The sequence below is a fragment of the Protopterus annectens genome, chromosome 2.part0, assembly GCF_019279795.1.
Source record: "Protopterus annectens isolate FY-2018-M chromosome 2.part0, PAN1.0, whole genome shotgun sequence".
NCBI classification, from domain to species: Eukaryota; Metazoa; Chordata; order Ceratodontiformes; family Protopteridae; genus Protopterus; species Protopterus annectens.
In genome coordinates, this window is record NC_056728.1 from 1103052128 (window position 1) to 1103076173 (window position 24046).

The window sequence follows — 24046 nt, forward strand, 5'->3', positions numbered from 1 at the left end:
TTGATATTGGGGGTAAGGAGCTGTCTACCTGTCTGGGTCAATTTATATTCACATCACCAAGTATGATTGATTGTTGTTAATTATTGAGGAGATCCAAGCTAAGATTTCTAAAATAAGTGGGGTATTATTTCCTGGGGGTAGGTATAATGTTGAATACATATGCTTTTATTATTTAAGTTTAGGAAAGCGATTAGTATTTCAACATTTGAGAATTGGGGTATTGGAGATGAATAGGGGGTAATGGAGAGGCTATGCAGGAGAAATAGGGCAATACCTCCTCCTTTTTTGCGGGGTCGGTCTGCTCTAAGGCAGGAGTAACCTGGTGGGAGGAATTCGGGGTCTTTGACATATGGTTTTAGCCAAGTTTCGGTAGTGGCAAGTATGTCTGGTTTACTTTGGGATATCCAGGCATGGAACTCTGGAATTTTATTCATAATGCTTTGGAGGTTAATAGTGGTGAATTGTAGTGATCTATGGGAATTATTGCTGTTGGGGTTATTAGAATTGGGTCCTGAGTTTGGGTGAATATCTCCACATAGGGAGAGAAAGTATTTAGTGATAGGGGGCGTTAGCCAAGGTCGTTTACGTGCCACATAGGACTGATGTTTGTATGCTAATGTGAATGGGGATAAGTGGTTATAAGTAAAGTGTTTGGGTTTAAAGAGGAAGATAGGGTGAGGTTGAATAAGGCTTGGAGATATGTTAGAGTAGGAGGTTGGTGTTAGAGAGTGTATGACTTAGTGTTGGTAGACTCTTATTCAAAATGGTTTGCGATCGATTTACTACGTAATCTAATGTCCACTGCTGTTATCACCAAGTTGAAATGTCATTTCTCAGTCCATGATACTCCACACAAAGTTATCTCTGACAATGGTACTGCATTTAGTAGTTAGTTGTTTCAGAAATTTGCAAAAGAATGGGACTTTGTACATGTTACTAGTAGTCCAGAATATCCACTGTAAAATGGACTAGCTGAACGTGCAGTACAGAGTGCAAAGCAATTACTAGAGAAGTCAAAGTGTGATGATCCTGATCTCTTTTTGAATTTAATCAATCTCTGAAACATCCACCTTGACGATATGCTTGGCTGTCCTGCTCAGAGACTTCTATCTAGGCAAACCACAACAACATTCCACAATAACATTGCCTATCAGTTCGAGTTTTTTGAGGCCTAAAGCAAAGAACAACAGAACAATCAGAGCCTAACTGTACAGAAAGCACTCTTTCCAGAAGTCCAGCTATGATAAATTGAGCAGATTTCTTCGTCCATTGAAAGAAGGAGAGACAGTGAGGATATAAACGGCGAAAGGTTTTGATAGGATTGGTCAAGTAACAGGTATATGTGCTGAGCCAAGATCCTACTTCATAGAATCTGAAGGTGTGGAGTACAGGAGAAATCACAGACATCTTCTTCCTGTATCAGAACTGATATCACAGAATTGTTCCTGTGATACAGACTCTAGATCTCAGAGCTAGTCAGACATTGTTCCCATCGCAGAATGTGTCTTAACTTCTACTTCCATTCCTGATGATGTTCCTGATGTCCCCAAAGTTGAACATTCAGTAGAAGACAGTCCCAGTTGCTAGACCTAATTGTAATTTCTGTGTCACATGATTTGGTCTTATTTCCAGACCTAGTGTGAAATACACAGCAACCTGTACATAATTGTCTATATTTATTTAGCTCTGTATAATTGCATGACAAAGAATTGTTTGTATTAATTGCATGTCAGTTGATGTCATCAATAATGCACAACTATTTCTCAAAGAGGGAGGATGTAGAATAGTGTGTGTGTGTGTGTGTGTGTGTGTGTGTGTGTGTGTGTGTGTGTGTGTGTGTGTGTGTGTGTGTGTGTGTGTGTGTGTTGTACCTTTAAGAAGTGTTTCAAGGTCAGCACATGCAAATAAATAGCAAGTACGTGCTAGCGTCAGTGCTATTTTGAGAGTGCAGCCAGAAAGTAAGCATGTATGAATGTGATAGCTAGTTTGTTTATAAGTTTATCTGGGTTAAAGTTATTAAGCCTCAATCCTGATGTGTTTGTACATAATAAACCTGCTTGAACAGAGCCCACAAATGATTGTCTGTTTTATCCTGACTGGATGAGCAACACTTGTTAACACAACTTATACCCTCTCTGTAATTAGTTTTTTATCAGTTTGTAACTGTTTGCTGCTGGCCTGGGCTGAAGTTGAAAAGGGTAATTTGACCAGCTCACCTACTTGGTTATGGTTAATGCATGTAAAATAAAATGTATGAAAAAATAAATAAGTAAATCATGACAAATATACAATTTTAATTTAAAATCTGATGTCTTTTCTGTATGGTTCAACCTGTGAGTTATCAGATCTGACTTGGATCCAATGCCAAGACCTTTAGCTCGAGAAGCTCCACCTCCTGTACCCTTAACTCTATGCTTCACTACAGCTACCTCAGATCTAGTTTGCTGCCATTCCGGACAGCAGCATAATCGTTCACTCCTTTCTGTGTATCCTTTGTGGACAGGGTTTGTTTGCTCCTGTAACTGCTTTAGTGATAGGGTTTAGTTAGTTAGTTAGTTAGTTAGTTAGTTAGTTAGTTAGTTAGTTAGAGTAGATTAGTGTAGGTGTGTTTCCTGCCTTTCAGGACTTGTGTTGTGTTTTTTTGTTGTGTTTTTGGGGTAGGTTAGGTAGGTGTTATGGATAAAGGAATCAAAAAGTGTGTTTTATGCAGGCATATGCTTCCCTCCCAGCATGCTCATGACCGTTGTGTATATTGCATTGGGGTTGCATACCTGGAGCCCCCTTGTGCCATTGGACTTTGGTTCTTATGCTATCAATGAGAGGAGGCCCAAACTCATGTTTAAGGATATTCTTCCTTCAGGGGACTTTTCGTTGACATCCCGCAGCAAAATTAACTAGTGGAGTCATAAGCAGGCTAAAAACCCTAAAGCTTCCAAGGGAGACCATAAGCTGGCGGCCCAGTCATCTGTTACTGTTTCTGCTCAGCTAGGGTCAAAAGCCCGAAAACTCTTGGTGGCCTGAACTCTGCCATCAGCTCTGACACCTTAGAGACAATCACCTTTGGGGCCAATGTTTTGGAGTCAATCTCCTTTGGCTCCACTACCTCGCAGAGAATCGCGTTCAGCTCTTCTATCTTAGAGTTAATCTCTTTCGTCTCCAGCCACTCACAGTGCTCTCTCTCTGGACTATTAGTTTACCAAGCCCTTTCCTGGTTAGGAGGAGCTCCTTCAGGAAAGACATTCTCTCCCTTTTCTTCTTCTACGCCACAGGAGTTTTCACCCCAAGTCCTCCCCTTTGCCTCCTCAGATCCAAGCTTCCCTAGTTTGGACCAGTAGGCCAGATCCATTGTCTGGTCAGTGGTCCTCCAAGCCCACCTTGGTGGCATTCTTGGTTCGGTCATCTTGGTCTGTTGGTAGTTTGAAGACCTCAGAATTGGAGTGGTTGATACAGTCCTTCCTACAGGTACAGATGGAGTTACGCCTCATCTCATTCCACTGGCTCTGGGCCATCGCTCTGAAGCTTCGGCTCCTTTACCTTGGTTTCCTCCCACTGGCCGTATGGATCCTAGGTCTTTGGAACAGGTCATCATCATTCCTTAGGATCAGAGCCAATGGCCTGGCCAATTTCGTCTCCATTCCCTACCTTGGCCTCCTTAACCGGGCGGTGTTGGAGCTGGGTAGATCTCAGTGCTGACAAGTTGAGACCGGGATCTGCAGGTCATGTTCAATGATCCCAGTGTTGGGGTTGTCCCTCCTACTTGGGCATTCTGCTCTTGATAGTTTGGTTCTGGTCTTGACATTGGAACAGGCTAGGACGGCTCTGGATTCGGTGCAGTCTCTGGGTCTTTGGACCTTAGGGTCTGCTGGATGTGTTTGGGTCGCTTCTGCCTCTGCTTTCAGTGTTGTGGAAAGGATGTTTTCCTGTCAGGAAAGGGAATTGTCTAGAGCAATTGGTGCCCCCATCTTTGAGATCCATGCCTGTGACCAGTTCTCAGCCTGCTCTGGGACAGCTTACCCCACCCCCACAGTGATTTCCAAGCTGCTCTCCCAGTAGGGCCCCTGGCCTCTTCCATTTCCCTGCAGGGGTCTCTGGGGTGGGAAGTGTTTAGTAAAAACTGGTGCAAGAGGAAGCACCTGGACTCACCCAAGGAGTCCCTCACTGAAGGCACCAACCTTGATGAAGGAGAGAGGTTCCCTTAAATCCCCTGTGAAGACGTCTCTTTCAGTGATGTTTTTGAGCTCCTTCTCCAGCATGAGGACTGGACTGCCAAATCCTCTTCTCCAGAGAAGTCATTGTTTTTGGAGGCCTTCGGGGTTGTCCCGTCCATGTCCTGGGTGATTCCCCCTTTGGATGTACTTATTGAATATGGTGTCCTGGAGGGCATGGAAGGAGACCAGTACGTTGGAACCAATCCCCACAAAGCTCAACAAGATATTCACCCCCCTCCGAAGGACTGGCAACATGGAGTAAGGGCCCGGCCTTGAATGCTGTCATGGTGATGGCCACAAATAATTGCATTTCAGAGGAGAGTTCCTCAGTCCATCCATCGGACAGAGAGAGTCTCATGTATTGGACTACTTGGGGAAGCATGCTTACACCTCAGCCACCTTTAATTAAGGGCATTCAATTATTTAGCTCATTTGACCAGGCTTCAGTGGGACACTGTGTCAGAAGTCACAAGAACAGTGTAGATACAGCAGCCTCCAGAAACTCAGAAGCAGACAGATTTGTCTTCAGCTACAGTTTCTGTTGTTCAGAGCGATGAGGCTTCCAATGACTCTGATACTGACTGGGACAAAGCTTCATTGGTGTTTTCTTCTCTTGCCCCTCATATGATTGAGATAACAGTGAATCTTCAGTTTCTCCTTTAGAAAACATTTATTTAAAAGCAACTGCATCTAGAGTGAATAATTTGTTTCAGTGGGATCAAATGGGTGTCCTCTCTTCTATCAAAAGAAATAAAATCCTTCAGGTGGGTATTGCACCTGCTTCTCCTATTCCTCCTATTATACCAGCTTTGGAGGATGCCTTTCCCTGACAGTCAAGCTTCAGTCCCTGAAAATGCAGACAGACTTTATAAGGCTCCTCAGCCTAATAAATATTTATTTTCTCATCTAAATTCAGATCCAGCAGCTAAACAAAGTAAGTAATCATTTTAGTCATCCTCCAAACAAAATTATGAAAAGAAATGGCGGGAATGTTCCAGAAGAAGCAGAAAACATTTCAGAAGAAATGACAGACTTCTACCTCAGAACACACCTCTGAACCTCTTAGCACAAGAAATCTGGACAAAGCCATAAAAATGGGGGGACAAAGGCCCAGAAATAGGGACAATTTCTAAATATTGCTGTGACAAACTTAGAAAGTAGATAGAATAACAGTTTTTGCATTGGCATGAATTTTCCGAAGGGTGTGAGGTCTGAAACTCAAATGTTTGTCATTATTTTCAGACTTAAATCTTCAATGATTTGCTAGAAAAACACAATTTCATGAAAAATGGACCAAAAACATGAGGCAAAAATCTGGACAGTCTACGAAAATCTGTACATTTAAAAGGTTTGCCTCAGAATTGCTATGCCAGCTTTCATATATGTAAAAAAATCATTGTAGGGGGTTACAATAGTTTTCCTGCTTTAGGGGGGTAAAATGTCTCCCTCCCAAAAGAAAAGCATTAAACCACATGGAAAACTGGTTCTTTTTGCCAAACTTTGTCATTCTCTGAGGCTATGTGAAACCAGGAAAAAAGGACCACAAGATATAGACAAGTTCAGTTTTGACTTTAGAGTAATCAAGTACATTGACACTTTATTGATAATAAAAGATATTAAACAGATGAATGCTTTCAGCCTTAACAGGGATGTATCAAATCTAACTCCAGTTTATATGATATTACAGTATTTATATGCTTTAACACATACTTCATTGTTAATGCACTAGAGTTGGGGTCATAGAAGTAAAGCCATAGGCTGTTTAACCAAGCTGTCATGGGACAGATCTCATCTTTTATGTCTCTTCTGCATATCTACTCCTATTTGTTGCTGATTGGTTGTAGCTTATGTATTGTATTCCTATCCTATTTGGCTAGTTTCTAATCAAAACAAGCACTTATATAACTCTTGTCCTTGCATATATTTAACCACCGGTACTTACCTAATCTCCAGTGTGATACTTTGATGTCATTTGCCACAAGTACAGTAGACAACAGATACTAGCAAATACATGACAACCAGTCAAATTATAATCCTTGTATATTATTGTATTGCAACAGTAATTGCAGCTAGTCAGGACCATGCTAGGAACTGTCTAGCTGATAAATTTATATACAAGGTTACATAATGAATATAGTTTACTTTGCCATGGTCCATTATACTAAAGTTCATATGAATCTAGCTAGAATACCAAAAGGTAACCTGCAAACAACTTTGTTTATGTGGAGGCTGTTGCCTCCTCATGCAAAGTGTATGTATGTGTGTGTGGGGGGTCTGTGACACACATATCACCCTAACTAATATTCCAGGGCCACCAAACCTCAGATTAATCTATAGCATTTGTCACTGACCTGCCCTTTCAGTGTACCTGTGCTAACCAGGCTTACGTTGATGTATTTGTCCATGAAAAAGCAACTGTACACAGTGTGTGTGTGTGTGTGTGTGTGTGTGTGTGTGTGTGTGTCACTTTGTTGAAGTGACACTTTCATATGGAACTGAGTTATTGAAAAAATCCACAACTCCTGATCCATTAAATAAATGCTAAAGCTGTCTTTTGTGTGGAGATTTATACTTTCTGCAGACCCCCCCCCAAAAAAAATATATATATATGTATGTGTGTGTGTGTGTGTGTGTGTGTGTGTATATATATATATATATATATATATATATATATATATATTTATTGCAATGTACCACAGTTGCAAATGCTGCATCCCAGTGCACATCTGTGAACATTCAACAATGATACACATGTCAGACTCAATATTCCTGTACCCCCAAATCCCATGAGAGTATAACTACATCGTGGTTTTACTACTACAAGAAAATTCCACATAAAACACTAGTGTATGAAAGGGCGCTTTAGCATGTTTGTACAGTTTTTGCCACTTTCAGCAGAAGTATTAAATGACACAAACACTGCAGTAGTTCACAAAGACACACACACACACACACACACACACCATACCTCCCAACCGTACCGAATTACTAATTTTTTACTGAGTTTTGGGGTCCAAATAATAGGGTACCATGATTCCCGAGTGGCACCCCTTAATTTCTGAATTTCCCGGCTTTTTATTTTATTTTTTTTTCCAGCATTTTGAGCTGATGTCATCACGTGCGTGATGATGTCAGCTCCGTGAAACGGCCTGCCAGCCTGTCAGAATTGAGCTTTGAGCTCACGTACATGCATTTCCGGCTTCTCCAAGCCACGAAAAATAATGGTGGTGAACAGAAACAGGACTGGAATGATGGTGGTGGTTTCGCCGCAAACAGTAGAGGTTATTAGGTAGCAAGCAGGAATGGAAGTTAGTCTGACTGCAGATAGTTATGCTGCATTGATGTTCACAAATGGCAGAGGTTAATCTCTTGGATGGCAGAGGTTACTAGGTAGCTGTATTGATGTGTGGGACTGAGGCATTTATTATGGTGTGTGTGTGTGTGTGTGTGTGTGTGTGTGTGTGTGTGTGTGTGTGTGTGTGTGTGTGTGTGTGAGTGAAATGCCCCAGGTTTATATACCCGGTGGCTAGAGGTACTCTGGTTCAAACCCTGTACCTTGGATACAGGTAACAATAGCCCAAACTCCCTATCCACCACCACTTGTGAAAACGCTCATATTTTTGTTCTGTTCCTCATAACATCTGTGGTTTTCTCATATTTTTGTTATGTTCCTCATAACATCAGTAGCTTTCTATATTTTATGTGGCAAATCAGTAAAGGATTAAATTTGCTAAATAATTACAGGCATTTGAATTTCAGACTTCATATTCTTCAGAAAATAAATGGCAACACAAAACCTTTTATTCTACCAATTTTCTAAGTTTATAAGATCAGTAATTGAAATTTGCCCCTATTTTTGGGGCTGTATTCCCCCATTATTGACTTTGTCCAGATTTTTTCTGCTAAGACGTTGAGTGCCATGGTGAGAAGTGAGAACTGAATTCTGTATTCCCCCATTATTGGCTTTGTCCAGGTTTTTCTGCTAAGAGGTTGAGAGCTGTAGTGAGAAGTGAGAACTGAATTCACTAAATGATAGCCATTTAAGTTTCAGTCTTCCTATTTTTCAGGAAACTGCTAATTTGGCATAGTGGTATGTTGGTCTGACTGTAGTGCACAGGGTCCTGGGTTCAAGATTTGGCAGTGAAATGCATGGTGGTAACACAACATTTGATTGTAACAACTTTACAAAATTATACAAGCAGTGTTTAAAATGTGTCCCTGTTTCTTGGGCTTTGGTCCCCCCCCCCCCCAATAAATTTTGGCTTTTTCCAGGTTTCTTCTGCTGCAAAGTTGAAAGATACAGTGTCAAGTGGATTTTACAAGAAGCTGAGAGCTTCAGAGGAAGTGGAGTTTAGTGTTGCTTATGCTTAGTCTGCTTGCATTGTTAATAGCATAACAGGTTAAATACTTGCTTTTGATGCAGAAGGTTGTGGGTTCTACTCCCATAGTATGTAGATGTATTGCTGATACTGTACCGTGTTGTTGTACTTTTAAAGAGGGTGGGTGTAATAAGTCAAGGGTGTAGCTACAGATACAACAGAAGTGAGAAAATGTCATGCACAAGGGCATTTGTGCCTCAGTGAATAGAGCAACAAATGTCATTAACCCAAATTCAGGAACAGAGAATCAGAATTATTATGTTCTGTGGTGCATTATAAGAAAAATGTTTTTAAACAAATGCAGTACATTTTCAAGCATTCAAGATAAAACACATATTTTTCCACTGCAGACAGTGGAGAAGCAAGAGTGGCCAGTTAACAGCTCCTGGATTACAATTATAGTTTTAATGCTTCAGGATGAATGTAGGAGATGGTCTGTCAGTGCCTGGACTAAAAATTGGAAGTCTTAAAACATGCAGTTCACCTAGTTAATTTTGCTGTGCATTTACAGCTATTGAGTTGGTCTGATAACACAAATCAGAGTAAGTCAAGCAAAAAACTAAAACTGAAAATAAGTTTGAGAAGCTGTGCAAGATGCCCATGGCTTACACTACTGTCATTCTATTTTGATATATACACAGATATATATATATATATATATATATATATATATATATATATATATATATACACACGTGTGTGTAAGAATTTTATGATGGAAATGTTCTGAATTGGGCAGTTTTGTCATTATTGGTTCATGCATTTTGTTTCATTGTCTACTGGAAAAATGTTCAAACAATAAATTAAAAATGCACTGTAAGTCTAAAAAGTGTGCTGTATTATACAAGAAATATAATTTAATAAAGTCAGGAAGGTGTATCAAATAACACATGTATGTTTCTTATTTTGTGTGCAAGGGCTCTGTGATTTGAAAACAGCCCAAAGGTAATCTTTATCCACCACTGGCCAGATGCATTTTCTTTGGATGTGGTGTGGGTTTCAGTGCTGTTTTAATGAATGTGAGTTTCAAGGATAGAGAAGTTTTAATGCAAAGTCTATTTTCATTGTGAAACAGTATTGCTTTGTTCAGCAGATGTCTGTTAGTGTTTGTGTAATGTGATATAAAATGTAAAAATAAAATCCAAATAATCATTGTAGAAGTAAAGCAGTATGCATATTAGTGTTTATGATAAATGGAGTGAAATAGCCAGGTAATGGGACATTGGAATGGCTGCAGGGGAACTCTGGTGCCATATTTTGGTTGTCTGTTCTTCAGTTTGCGTTTGAAAGTTGGTATCCCACAATTCCATTGGAATGGATGGGGTTACATAATTATGTATGCAAATTTTATGTTAATCAGCATACAGATTTGTACCTATTTTTCATGGGCCTTGTCCAGATTTTTGATGTTTCCAGGTTGAGAGGTATGGCACATATACACATATCTGTGCATATACATAAATGTATGTGTGTGTGTGTGTGTGTGTGTGTGTGTGTGTGTGTGTGTGTGTGTGTGTGTGTGTGTGTGTGTGTGTGTGTGTATATATATATATATATATATATATATTTTTTTTTATATATAGTTTATATATATATATAAATGTAAATCTCACTTTGTGTGTATCTTCTTTACTTGCTTGAAGTAGGTCTATTTGCACTACTTCTGACTGAAACAACTTATCGGGTCATAGTACTACAAAAGCCATACATGCAGTGAGTTAAATGAATTACCTTCATATGTTTCTGTCACCCCTTTAATATTAAAATGATGTATTCTGATGTTCAAGTCAAACTGTCTTGTGTTGCGCTGTGGGAAGGACATTAGAATTCTATGGGGCTTTTCCTTCCCTCTTTAAAACAGTTGTGCATCTTTCATGGTCTATGTTTCGATAAACTGTGGCCTTTCAGTATGAAGTCATTTGGACCAACTTTGAGCAGATAAAGGTATATACATGTACGCACTTGTGTGCAAATGTGTATGTTTGTATTTTTTGTTATTAACAAAGTCAGAACTACTAGACACAACAACTGTTTGCAAAACTATCGTATTCAATTTGGATCGAGTCATGCAGTATTCAGAAGGAGGCAATGGGAATCAAACTTTAGTTAACAGAATGCACTTATTTACACTCTGTCTTAACCTGTTAAGCTATACTGTCAGTTAAGCATCAGTGCTCTTTTTGCACTTTTATGGCTGCCTGCTTTTCACCATAATGTTTGTTTGCTATAAAGAGGGACATTTTTCTAGTAAGAGATATAAAGTGTGCACATCAGTTTATAAGGTAAATGGTTATGTACGGAATTTATGTACAGCTATATCATTTGCCTTTATATACAAAGGATTGTTTGTAACGGTATGTAATACTTTTTATATTGTATTTAACTTACTTGTGAGCACCTTCAGTAAAGACTGATTACAAAAAGCAAATATATTTTTATGGTAATGGTAGTAAAAAAGAAAGTACAGGGCACTTATCCATCCACAGCCACCTTTTTCCATATTTGCACATGGGTTGGGGTGTCAGTTCAGTAGTGACAACCATACAGAGCCAGTTTTCATAACGCATTGTGGCTAACATTTACATTTTAGGGAATTTGTTTCATTGTGCTGTAAACTCATTCAAGCCTATAGTATACTTTCATTTCACACCCATAGCTCTTTATGGCTTCCAGAACTTTTTGGGGGTCTGGCTTCTTTAATTTATTGACTTGCAAGCTAATAACAGGCAGCTTTAGAAAGGGCAAGGAGTAATTAACAAAATGACACTAATATTGTTAAGCGGGGATGTCCTACAGTAGACAAATGAAACACAGTTTTTCACTTATTATTCATATTTTCATATTTATGTTAGCATGTTCATAACTGAGAGGCCAGCATGTTATTGAGAAGTATGGTAAGAAATGTCATGATGGGAGACAGGAAAATTCATTATTTATGTCCATTTATATCATACTATACTGGAAATACTGCTAGTTCTTTCTTAGCAATTCAAAAAATAGGCAGCTTACAAACTGTTGCATGGCATCAGGTGTAACTTTAGATATTGTTGGAGAAACAGCCATTGATGTTTGCACTGTAAGTGGCATGTCTTATGAGATATTCAGTGTAATTTATATTGCTGATAATATAATCAAGTATATGTTTTAATTTCTGTAAATATCTGAATAAACATGAACTCAGAGAAGAATTTATTGCTATATTGTGAAAGCTTACATCTGGTTAACAAAAGTGTTCTAACAACATATGTTTAGGTTGTACAGTTTCCATGGTATGGCAGTTTGCTTGAGAGAGTTTAGCAAAAAAAATATAATTTTGAGTTTACAACAGGGTGCGTTAATGTGTAATTAACGCCTGCCCAGGGGTGTTATCTCTGCACCCCTGGAAGGGTGTTAATTACACATTAAGACACACACTGGAGGGCATTATTGCCCTTAGAGAAGGGGGTCGCTGTAAAAGTGTTATGTTTTACTTACTTATTTTTTAAGTACTATATTATTTTTTTTGTATATTTTTATGTAAAATAGTTCGCCCACCTAATGTTTCAAACTTGTAGTGTATGTTTAATGGTGTTGGAGGAAGCATTTTACATCAAAAAAATATATAAAAAATAATATAGTACTTAAAAAAGAAAAGGTAAGTAAAACACAATTTATAGACAGCCCATTCTCTCTCTCTTTCTCTCTTTCTCTCTCTCTCTCATAAACAAGATCGCGCTCACTCTCTCTCAATCTCTTTTTCACACACACACACACACACACACACACACACACACAAACACACACACACAGTCTTCTCTGCTTTCATACATGCACTCACACATCACTCATCACTCTTTCGATGTCTCTCGCACACACAGTCACTTCTGGTTTCATACAGGCATTCATTTGCACATGATCGCTCTCAGTCTCTCTCGATCTCTCTTTCACACACATTCACAGTCACTCTTGCTTTAATGCACGTATTCACTCCCACAAGCAGACAGCAACATGAACACATATACACATGATCATCTCTCTTTCTTACTTTCATACATGTATACACTCTCTTTCTCTCTTATGCACACACACATACACGCTTTCTATTTTACACTCACTAAACAGCAAAAGCACCACTTTGCGAGCGTAAAATAATGTCTGCCATTCTGTTTTTCTCAGTCCATGCTCCATAACAGCTTGATAAGCTGCCGTGAAGCAGCAGGCTCATTTTTCACCGGGCATTACTTGTACATTAATACCCTGCTAGAGAACGCTCATTCCCCATTCAGGGTACTGATGTACAGTAAGCCCAATTTCTAAAATATATTATACAATGATTGGCCATTAATATTCAAAAATGAGCATGCTGATTGGTCAGCCTGACCAGCATGCACATTGTAAATCGAGCATATACCAATGGAAAAAAGACCGGTCACCTGGATTTTCATCTATTAATATATGCTATGAAAATACTACTTTTCTTTAATTAAAAAAAAATAAATAAATAGACTTACAAAAAATAAAGACTTCAAAAGAACAAAAAACAAAACAAAACCAGCACTCAGGAATGAAGGTAACAGGCTGCAGTCACTAAAAAAATGTTGTTTAATAAACTTGATTAAGAGCTCAAACCCGACTTCATCAGAATCTAGTTGCAACATATGTTGTAACTAGATTCTGATGAAGTCAGGTTTGTTCTGACGAAAGCGCTTAATCATGTTTATTAAACATCTTTTTTTAGTGACTGCAGCCTGTTGCCTTCATTCCTGAGTGCTGGTTTTGTTTTTTGGCACAGTTTTAGTTCTTAGTTTTGTGACTTCAGAAGAACAAGAGAGATGATAAAATACAAGGGTAATCAGGTCAGTTATGCAATACTAGAGAAACATACCTGATTATCCTTATATTTTCTCTGTCCCATCTCTACTGTACACTTGAAGTCTCCAGATTTCATTTTTCAATTAAAAACAAAAAAGGCAACGGAGGTCTTCCTTTCTCCATTGCTTTCTTTACACAGCACTGATGTACTGTGTAAGTGTGGGAAGTCCCATACGGATGGACAGTACATCAAGAAAGCCCCATGATACCGGGGAAAAAACACAGAAGAGCACCATGGAGCCATTGTACAAGGACATTATTTAAGAAAAAAAAAACTTAAACTCGAACTGTAAAAACAAAAACAAAGGCGGAAAGGTAAAACCACACAAACAATTTATTGTGAGTGCTTTCGTACAAAAATTCTTATGTACTTCTTCAGACATTATTACCCAGCTAACAATGCCTTAAAAAGACTGCATAATTGAACCAATTTAGATAATGAATTAATCATTAACTTAATCAAACATGAACAAGACACTGTTTAAAAGACATTCTCAAATTCCTGTTGAATACATAAACATTCATTTACAATAAAAATGAGAACAATTAATATTATGTAGAAAATTAACTTCATACTACTCTTAAAACACAATAATAATTATAAATGTTATTATATATATCTATATATATCCAAAAACCTTTTTACCAAAAAAGTTTAAAAAATAATATTACTTTAAACATGTTTCACCTATCTAATGCCTCTAATTTTAACAGGCATTTGATGGAACATGCTTCATTTAATCCAGGATAAATATGTGCATTAGTCTGCAATTGCCACATTAATTCACGTTCCTCGAGTTTAAGCTGCCATGGGCCACCTCGAAGATTTTCACATACAAACTCGAGGAACGTGAATTCATTATCTAAATTGGTTCAATTATGCAGTCTTTTTAAGGCTTTATTATTTAAGAAAGGTTTTTTTCTTAAATAAATGTCGTTGTATAGTAGCAATAACCCATGGCTGGGTGTGAGTAGTGCTGATTTACCCATGGTTGGCTTTGTTATACCCTCGTGACCAAACCACACAAACCATGGGTAAAATCTAGCATTACCCATGCCCAGCCATGGGTTATTACTATAATACAAATATTTATGGAAAGACTATGAATGTACTGACCGTTATCGCTCAGAAGAATATATATTTACTGATAACATTGCTATTCATACAGTTTTAATAGCTTTTATTATTCATAAAATATTTACAATTTTTTATCTTTTGCTTTTCAAGTTGATTTTTCAGAAAATGCTCTGGAGTGCAATGGTGTGTAGGCTGTTAGAAGTGTGACATTCTACACCACATAAGTGTTAATGGGTTAAAGGAATGACTGCTTAGAAGCCATTCTCAAAACAGCTTAAATTCTGTATAGTGATCATAGTAGTAAATGTATTGCAATATATTTTGGGAATCCTTTTTATTGTAAAGTTGCACACTGAGCAAGATTTAATAATAAAGGATTAGATATTTTTTTTTTGTGATTTCATACATGACACTGTGCTGTGTGAAGCAAGAGAAGGAGGAAATGATTTGAAGGCAAGTGGTAGCCTTACACTGTGTCACTTGTGCACATAAACATAAATCACAGTAAAGGTTTTTGTTTTTAGAAATGTTTGTTGAAGTGTTTTACCTCCTTGTAACAGAGCCAACGTGTGCGTGTGTTTGGTTGGATGAAATGTGCACTGACTTGACCTTTAAATATTGTTGAATCATTTGCTCAGTGTAAGCTAATTGGTTATTGCATTTTTTTTAGAAATGAACAATGTTAACTTGCTTAAAATACTGATTATTGTTTAAATGAGTATGTTTTAAAATTCAGTTATTTTATTTTCATTATTAAAGGACCCATTGTATGAATTATTTTCAATGAAATACTTAATTTTCCTTCACCAACTATTTTTCCAGCTTTAACCGTGGCCATATTCCTGGCAGTATTAACATTCCTTTCAGCTCAGCGTTTAGTCCTGAGGGAGAACTGATCCAGTGTAGTGCTTCTGCCACCCTGCAGAGCTTCCGAGGACGGGCTATTGTTATTGCAGGATATGCAATGAATAGCTCAGTCAGTGTAAGTCTCTCCTTTCCTTACCTACTATTGATTGTTTAATGAACATTATGCTGTGACCCAGTAGAGTGCACTTACTTATTACAGACTAATAATGAGCTATGAATGCAAGGAATGATGTTATCAAATGTCAGTTAATCCTAAGGAAAATAAGAGAAAAGGGGGAAGATAATGAAACAATATTGTGAGGTGGGACAGGCTGTATAACATAATGATTATCTCACAATGATCTCTTGAGTTCCTGTATGGATTATAAAGTGTTCGTGATTTATAGTTCTTAATTTTCACTGATGGGCTCTGCTGTTGCCAAATATATCAAGTAATTAAAGGCAGAAATTTTAGTTTAGGGAACTGAGTTCCACCGTATACAAGATTTGAACTAGTATAACCAATTTATTGAGCAGATTTTCCAGTTCAGAGTGAATAAAGTCAGGAAAATTCAGTTTATAACCACATACTAAAGCAGCTTTACAGTTTTTTGATCTTACGACTCACCTGATGAAATAAAAGTAGAAGTGTCTTAGGTCATTGCTGGCCAGTGAATCTGCCTTCATATATAAGGATCTGTAAAGAAGAGCATGCTAGTGGAGTTATTTCCTAGAAGCCTTGGGGCGGAGTTTTTGGGCATAATGTTAAAGTTTTTGTCGGGGTCTTTCAATCAGAATCAACATTTCTCACCTCTGACCTCAGAAAGGCTTCTTTATCACTGGGATAACAGTACTGCTTCTTAACTCAACCTTGACATTTTGTTATAAATTTTTAAGGAAATCCCTTAGTTATTAAAAGATGCTACTGCTTGCCACCTTAAACAGCCTGACTTCTATCCAGTTCCACTTGCCTCACTGTTACTATCATAGGATACATTTTCAGATTCTGTTTTTCGCTGCTTCTATTTTTGTGTACCATTCCACAGTAAGTAATTTAAATCCCTAACTCTTAGAAAAATAAGGCCAAAACTAAATCCTATCTAATCATGTCTGCCTGTCTGTCTGTCGATGTAGCTGTCTAACTGTATATTTACCTGTCTGTGTCTTTCTATACAAATCTGATGTTTTTCTCAGCTGTCTGTTAGCTGACTATACCTGCCTTTGTAGCTAAAACCAGTTTATCTCTTGCACTAGTTTCCTACAGAGAATGCTGCTTTACATTCAGCAGGTGATCCTCACTTGCTGTCCTATGAGCAGGCGTCCCTGCTCAAGTTTTGTCATGGCCTACAGTCTGGCATTCTATACAGTTACCAAAATATCTCATTGTCCTCCCTGTCCTGTTCACAGTATATAATATTTCACAAGTAGATGAATCCTGGTTGTGTCTGCTTATTATCCTGCATGCAAGGGTCCATACATATGCTTTGCCTAGGGGTCTGTACCCTACAGTGCTCCAAAACATGGTTTTCACTGTAAGAAGGTGGATCTTAGTGGTGTCTTCCTCTTTATCACTCTTTTTGACATATTCTTCAGTTTATCTGAGAACCCTTGTCCTCTTCCTGTCTTGATGGGGTGCAGTCCATCTGAGAGTTACTTTTAGGATTCTTAGTCTTTCAAGGCAATGGGATTCCTGGTATATTCATATATTAACATAAGTATATTACTGCATTTTTACATGCTTCATTTATGCTCTTTGCTCTACATGTTTGCATATGTAAGACTTTGGTGTAAATGTGGACGTTCAGGAGAGTGATCCCCACAGCTTTGGTCAGAGTCCCTCAGTGGCAGTGAACCTCTTCTAATTATCTCTCTAGTCATTTATGCCTCATCATCAGTTTATTGAGACCAGACCAATCCTATAATGCGTACTTCATGGCTACACTAATGCTTATTTTTATTTCACTACATTTGGACACAAAACTTCTTGCCTGTCCTTTTATTACTTATTTTGACAACTCATGGATATCTCTACAGATTTAGTTACCAGGGTCCTTGTACTATGGTTGTCTAAGACTACTCACTCATCCTGTCATTACTTTGATCCTTCAGGAACAGGTGCAGATTCATTTTTAATGTTCCTGGTGGTAAGTTGGTCTGTCTTATCTTCATGGAGTCCAGATTTATTCAGTGCCTACAGCAGCTGTTGCTATCCTGGCAGTCCCATTCCTTTCAGTCTTGAGGATTGTGCTTCTTTTCCTTACATGGGACTTCCTACAAGATTTGTCTGCAGTTGTGCCACTACAAGACCTGGTAATTTGGTTTTCATTCCTTTCTTAAGAGTTTTGGCCTATCATCTTCTTAAGTCTGGTACCATTCTGGCCCAGTACTGCTCTTGTTCTTTTTCTTTGGGGTTTAGACTTCATGTCTTCTGAAGATTTTGTCGTTAAGAGACAAGTTTCTAGATGGGAGCATCACACACATCCCTAATTAGGTCTGACATTTACTTTGCTTTCTTCAGGAATTCCACCAGAGAATATCGACAGGAGGCAACCAATGTGGGTTCTTCTTCAGTCCTTGTCTTGTTATTCCTCACTTGATCCATAATCAGTGTCACATGGTATGTTATGCCTGTTAGCTGGTTACTCTTCGCTTTGGAATCTCTGTTCATCTTCTGCAGTGCAGCCCTTTCTGTGCTGATAGCATCCGACTCGTAGATACCAACCCTTGTATCTTTGATTTTTCTCGGAATGATTTAGGTCATACATTGCTGGTTCCTTCTCTTTCTTGACATACTGTACCTGTTGGGAATCCCATTGCTGAGGTAGAGGATCTACTTTCCTATCTAGGCATGACTAGTTTCTTCAGAATTTTTTTTCTGATCCCCCTTTCAGGACTATCTCTAGGACTGGAATCTTTCTTTTCTGTCTAGGCCATGTTTATTATTGAGTTTTCATGCTCTGTGGTCTGTCTGGTACATTGATGGGGCAGGATATGCCCTTAACTATTGATTTTTTTTCTTGGCTAATAGGATTTAGGCTGTGGCGTCTGTTTACTTTTTATTCACCTATCCAGTGAATGACATAACGTTTGTGCTAAAGCTGTTTCTTTGAAATTTTTGTCAAATAATATCTGGGGTATCTATCGGGTTCCTGTTACATGATCGCAGACACATTCTGTCGAATGGGACTTGATCGAACCTAAATGAACGAAAAGGCAAAATAGCGACGCGCCTTTTAAGCAAATTCTTTCCCCGGGAAAGAATTTGCTTGGCCGCTTCTGTTAACTTTGCCATTTTCAACACTGTAGTGCGATCTTGGAGTTGGTATATTTAAGTAGGGGGTGTGAGAGAATGTGGGGGTAAAGCCCCCCACTTTATGTAATGTCTTAAAGTTTTTTTTATTTTTTTTTTTTTGGAACAGAGATTTTTTTTCCCTTGGAAGCTTTCAGTTACATGGGGTCAATTAATCATCGTTCGCTTTTTTAAGTGTGCGATGATGTAATATATACCCTATATATCTGCTGTTTGGCTTCTGAAAGCTTTGAGTTGATCAGCTGTCTCTTGCTATCTAATTCCTTGCTGTGCAAGTAGTAATTTGTGAATTTTTCTGTCTTTCTCCTTTTGTAGATATCTCCATTCATGCTGTCTTTCCTTTCTACATTGCTCCATTTGAAACTTTTATATTCCCTTTGCATTTTAGGAATGTTATTACTTGCAGTAGTTGCCCCTTAAAATCGTGCAACATGTTTCTATTTCTCAAAGGTAGAAGCATCTTGGGACTCCAAAAACTTTCTTTTTACTACTTTTCTTCTGGGATTAAGATGACCACCCCCAGGATGACTATGCTTCTATTAGACTTTTGGACTAAGTAATAGCCAGTGCTTTTCACTTAACTGACCGCTTGTTTACCAGTTTTCTTTGGTGAAGAGTTTTAATGTCGATGGCATTGCACATTATGCTGTATTTGGACCAAGATTATCTCCCTTGCATTGCTTCTTGTCTAATGCCACTAATCTCTTTCCAGATTCCTCTCACATTGAAGACTGTTGTATGTGCTCTAATAAGTTTTCTCATCCTCTCCTCAGGCTGTTGGACAGCTTATTGTTAATGCTTATAAGTGTATCTCTGTAAGTTTACAAGATATGTCTTCCTTCTTTTGGTCCATTTTGCTACCTTCTACTCACTTTACTCTTACTTTTTGCCTTTTTGAGCCTCGGTGGAATGCTGCTTTTAGGCTGTCCTTCACTCACTCACATCTATTCCCAGACTGTAAGCTTTGGCCTTAACAGTTCCCAGTACGTCTAGGGATACTAACTATTCCCCTGAGAATCCCATTACTCTCACTCTGGCAGTTAGAATAATGCGGGTTGGGTCTTAGTCTTCTAGTACTATCCTGTCTTTTTTTTTTTAAATAGTGTTAGTCTCCCTTTTCCTTAGAAGGCATCTTTATGTCATATATCTCCAGTTCAGATCCTTCTGGAGATGCTGTCTTTTAAGATATTTTAAATCAGAATTTCCAGTCCAGGTAGTTTTAGAGATGCTATTATTCAAGACCACCTTAGCAGTGATCCACCAAGCAAGTTATGCTTGAGGCTTTCTTTTGTAGGTAGATGAAGAGGGAATGGTCCTATCCATACAAAAGTTATGTCATTATTTTAATGTTATATGTGTAGGACCAGTTCCGTAGCCCCATATTCCTCGATGACTCTTTCCCCCCTCTTGTTAGGGGGTTCTAAATAGTGCTAGAAGGCTTCTGTCTCCTTCCTTGGATTTTTCTTTTCTTGTGAGCTAAATGACATCTGATGAGGCGTTCTTCTGCAAACAGATTTGCGGGAATAGGGGAGAAGTTAAGTGAACTGAGAAAGTTTTAGGAGCTAAGCTGCCCGAGTCCTGACAGTCCTGTAGGTATAGGAAGATTGTTCTGATTCTACATATTTATTGTGATGGTAAGTGTGTAACTTTTGTTTAATGGGTTTTAAGTTGTCTGGTCTTCTTTTCCAGGTGCATGAGCAAATAATATGATTGATATATACTGTGCCGTAATTTCATTGAAGCTTCAATCTAAGCTACATTTACACCTGTAGCATCACTGCTGTAACGTTAATAACACATAGTTGTGTAAATGTATCCTAATTTCAAATTTATATCAGATTTTTTTTCCAAAATTGCAAGTAGGGTGTATAGATGGCTGTGTTAATGGCGATTCATATCCAGAGAGGTCTATATGTTTGGCATGGTGGATACAAGTTTGGGGAGTGTACAAATATAGCAGTTGCTTTTCGTTTTTTTTCTCATACACCAACAATCAGCTGCTCACACTTTTTAGACTTGCAGACATTAACTGTTCTGTATATTGGCCTTAAATTCAGTGACCAGAGAAAGGAAAATAACCTGTTGAGCACTGATTTGAGTAATTAATCCTTTGTATGCATAATATATATGTACATATCATTTTGCATCTTATTTTTAAGAGTTGGACTGTTTATCCCACAATAGCTTTAGTAATATATGCAGCTAGTTGGCAAAGACAGCAGTCCAAAACTGCATACACAGGGCTAGGCCCAACAGTACCCATCAAAAGAGCATATTTCTCTGCAGCAGAGATAATTATGAATCTGTTTACACTGACCTGTTCTTTCGGGATGAGTAATGCAATCACTCATAAAAGCTCTTTGAGTATATTTTTTTTTGTTCTTGGTCTTTGCCCCCTATGACCATCAAGTTCCTGTCCCTGACTGGCCTAATTGTTCCTCTCCTCACCTGTCTTCTATGGATATTGCTGAATAACGGGAGATGGATGAACAGCCAGAAATTGTGGCATTCATCCAACAAATTAAATTTCTTGGATGTTCATAACAAACCCAATCCACTGTGTGTGTCCACACAATTCTACTGCTTGGCATGTATTCATTCATTCCTTCATTGTGCTTGCACTCCCTGCATTCTTAAGCATGTATCTGTGTGATTGTGCCTCTTAAGTGGGATATAACCAACACTTTTTTGTAACATAGGCAAACCAGTGTATACCCTGTCACCCACTTCCCTCTCCAGGCAGCCCTCCAGCACCTGTGATCTTAATCAAACTCACGTCATCTATTGTCAAAACCAAAACCTCTACACCATTGAGCAGTTGTACTTAGAGCAGATTTAATTCCTGCATGGCACATAGAAACTTCATGAAAGGTGAATGACACATTAAATGTTAAATGTTAATCCCGTCACCCGGGCAGGACAGAGTTCTAATGCTGGCCACTTGTAATATGTTGAATATTTCTTAATGTGTGTGCAAAACTGACAGGAAAAAGCAGGCAGACATTTCAAGCCATAGGAGGAAATAACCCTGCAATGAGTAAAGAGGATGTGCTATTGCAGTATAGATTATTCTTGGCACCTAATTCAGGGCCAACCACTCTACAGTGCTGACATTAGCTCTAGGTAATTTGGTCATATTGACTGAGGTTGATGTGACACTCCGACCCCATTTAAAATGGAATAAAGGAGGCTGATGATGTTGACCTAATTCAGTGTAACTTGTCTACTCAGCTGGCCATCTCTCCAAGAGACACAGTTCAAAGAAGAGTAGCAGAATGGTGCTGGTGCTGCAGTAATGTGTCCCTGTGGTCATGTGGACGTGGATTAGTAAAGAAACCCTCATTTCACACCAACTCATTGAAACTGTAGTCAGGGGTTTTGCAGGAATATGTGTTAACCTTTTGTGTCTTAAAAGTTTTTTTAAACTGCTTTATAATATAATTGTGTTGTCACATATAACCAGTGACGATAAGTGCAGTTTTTCTAGAAGAGCAAGATATGATTGCTTGTTAGTTTTTGGATGACACTTTTTGACACATAAGGTATGATTTTGTGTCACTTCAGGAGCTTAATAAACTTACTGTGTTTAGCCTCATTGTTTTTTGAGATACCATATTCTGACAATTACGCTTAATCTCTCTCTTCTAGGCATTATTTAAACATAACGCTAATAGCGATTTTAATTAGTGTAAAACATTTTGATGAGGTGTGCCCTGTTTTATGGTTGAAGATAAAAGGCACTTGGTGGCAGCTGGTCAGGTCATGCCTCAAGAACAGTGGCTTGGAAGGATGTTGTATTATTTTACATCTGTGTCAAACAGCAAGTAATATTTTATAGAAGGTGACACAATGACTGGTTTAATACATAGGAGAGAGGGGCTAGGTGAAATAATATGAGAACTAGACAACATTATGTCAAACTATGAGATATATTTTATGTGAGGAAATTAAAAAAGAAATGGGGCTTGGGGAAAAAAGAGGGTGTAACTGAAGTAGAAATAAATTCAGATACAGTTTTTATTTTTGTTTTTATCACTGGTTCATTTTTATCCAATTCATTCTTGGGCCAAGACTGTGTCATGGGAAACCTGATAAGTCAATTACAGTTTAATCTCCCATGGCCTAAAGATGTGAATAATTGGCTGATGTACACCAGTGTCAGTTTAATATTGCTTGTGGTAAAAACAGGCTGCCTTCAGTAAGGTGAGAATACTAAGGCAGCAAGTTTCTGTCTCCCATTACTGCATTAAATGCCTTTGAGTACTGGAAATACATTTGTTCATGGAATCCTCTTTTAACCCAACATTTAAACGCTGCAGTGAGAAAACTGATCTTAATTTTACACGTCCGCTTTTGAAAGTATGCTTTGTCGTATAAAGTGGAATGTGAAAAAAAATAATTTATTCCACAGTTGACATTTGACCTCTGCTGTCCAGTAATAGCTGAAGCGCAGCAGAAATGTTAAAGAATTGAGGTGTTAAGTTTGTTGAAGACTTGAAGTAAAATTGACATGGATTCACACTGCTTTTATTCGTTTTTGCTGATTTGGAAAGAAAGGATAGATACCTCGTCATCAGTCTTATTTGAGTTGTGATAAGAAAGTAATGAGTGGCAGCTTTAACCTTTTTATTTCTGTGCTTTGAGGCAGAGTGCCTCTTCAGGTTAGTGCTGTAAGCATCTATGGTCATTTTACTTTGTTAGTAGGCTTCAGGTTCAGAGGCAACAGCTATATTAGCACCTAAGTGCATCTGAATCTTTTGGAGAGGAGATCTTAATTTGTGTGACATAGTAGGGGGTGTCTATGAACTGGAATGTTTTGTTAAACAGAGAAGCATTATATTCTGCTAGTACTATAATATAAGGAAAGTTAGTGAGAGATCTGAGCATGTGAGAGGCATGTAATACCATATTACTGCTACGGATAGTTGGATTATTGGAAACTGTGGGGTAGCATGTATTTAACCCTCTGTCTTGTAGAAGGTAATACAGAGTGTGTTTTTTATCAGCAGACTCATGCAAAGGACAGTCATTTATCCTACATATTGTATCTGTTCTGGAAGCGTAGTGCTCAAGCTTATGTGTCTGAGAGAATGCTGTGTCATGCATGTCAACACTGGTACTAATGGATTCATCTGCCACTCTAATAGGAGACAGGCTGGCCTTCAGTGCTGTATACTTCCTAGTGAAAGTCCAAAGCTAGTGGTAAACAGAAGTCCCAAAACAAAGATTTTTCTCCCAATTGTTAAATTGTTTCTAACTAAAACTGCTACTGTCAAGATATACACTAGATAACAGTGTTGTAGTAGAGCTATTTAAAAAAAAAAGACAGTTATGTTAGTTTATTTACATCTTTTAATATCCAAGTTCTACTTTT

At 38.2% G+C, this 24046-nt stretch overlaps 1 protein-coding gene across 2 annotated transcripts in view; it reads left to right on the forward strand.

The window, feature by feature from the left end:
* TBCK (TBC1 domain containing kinase) overlaps window positions 1–24046 on the forward strand; it is a 1512759-nt gene that overhangs the window by 1457587 nt on the left and 31126 nt on the right. For both annotated transcript variants that reach the window (XM_044061297.1, XM_044061298.1), the window contains one exon: window positions 15339–15498. In XM_044061297.1, coding sequence (XP_043917232.1) covers window positions 15339–15498 — 160 coding nt within the window. The remainder of the gene's footprint in view (window positions 1–15338; window positions 15499–24046) is intronic.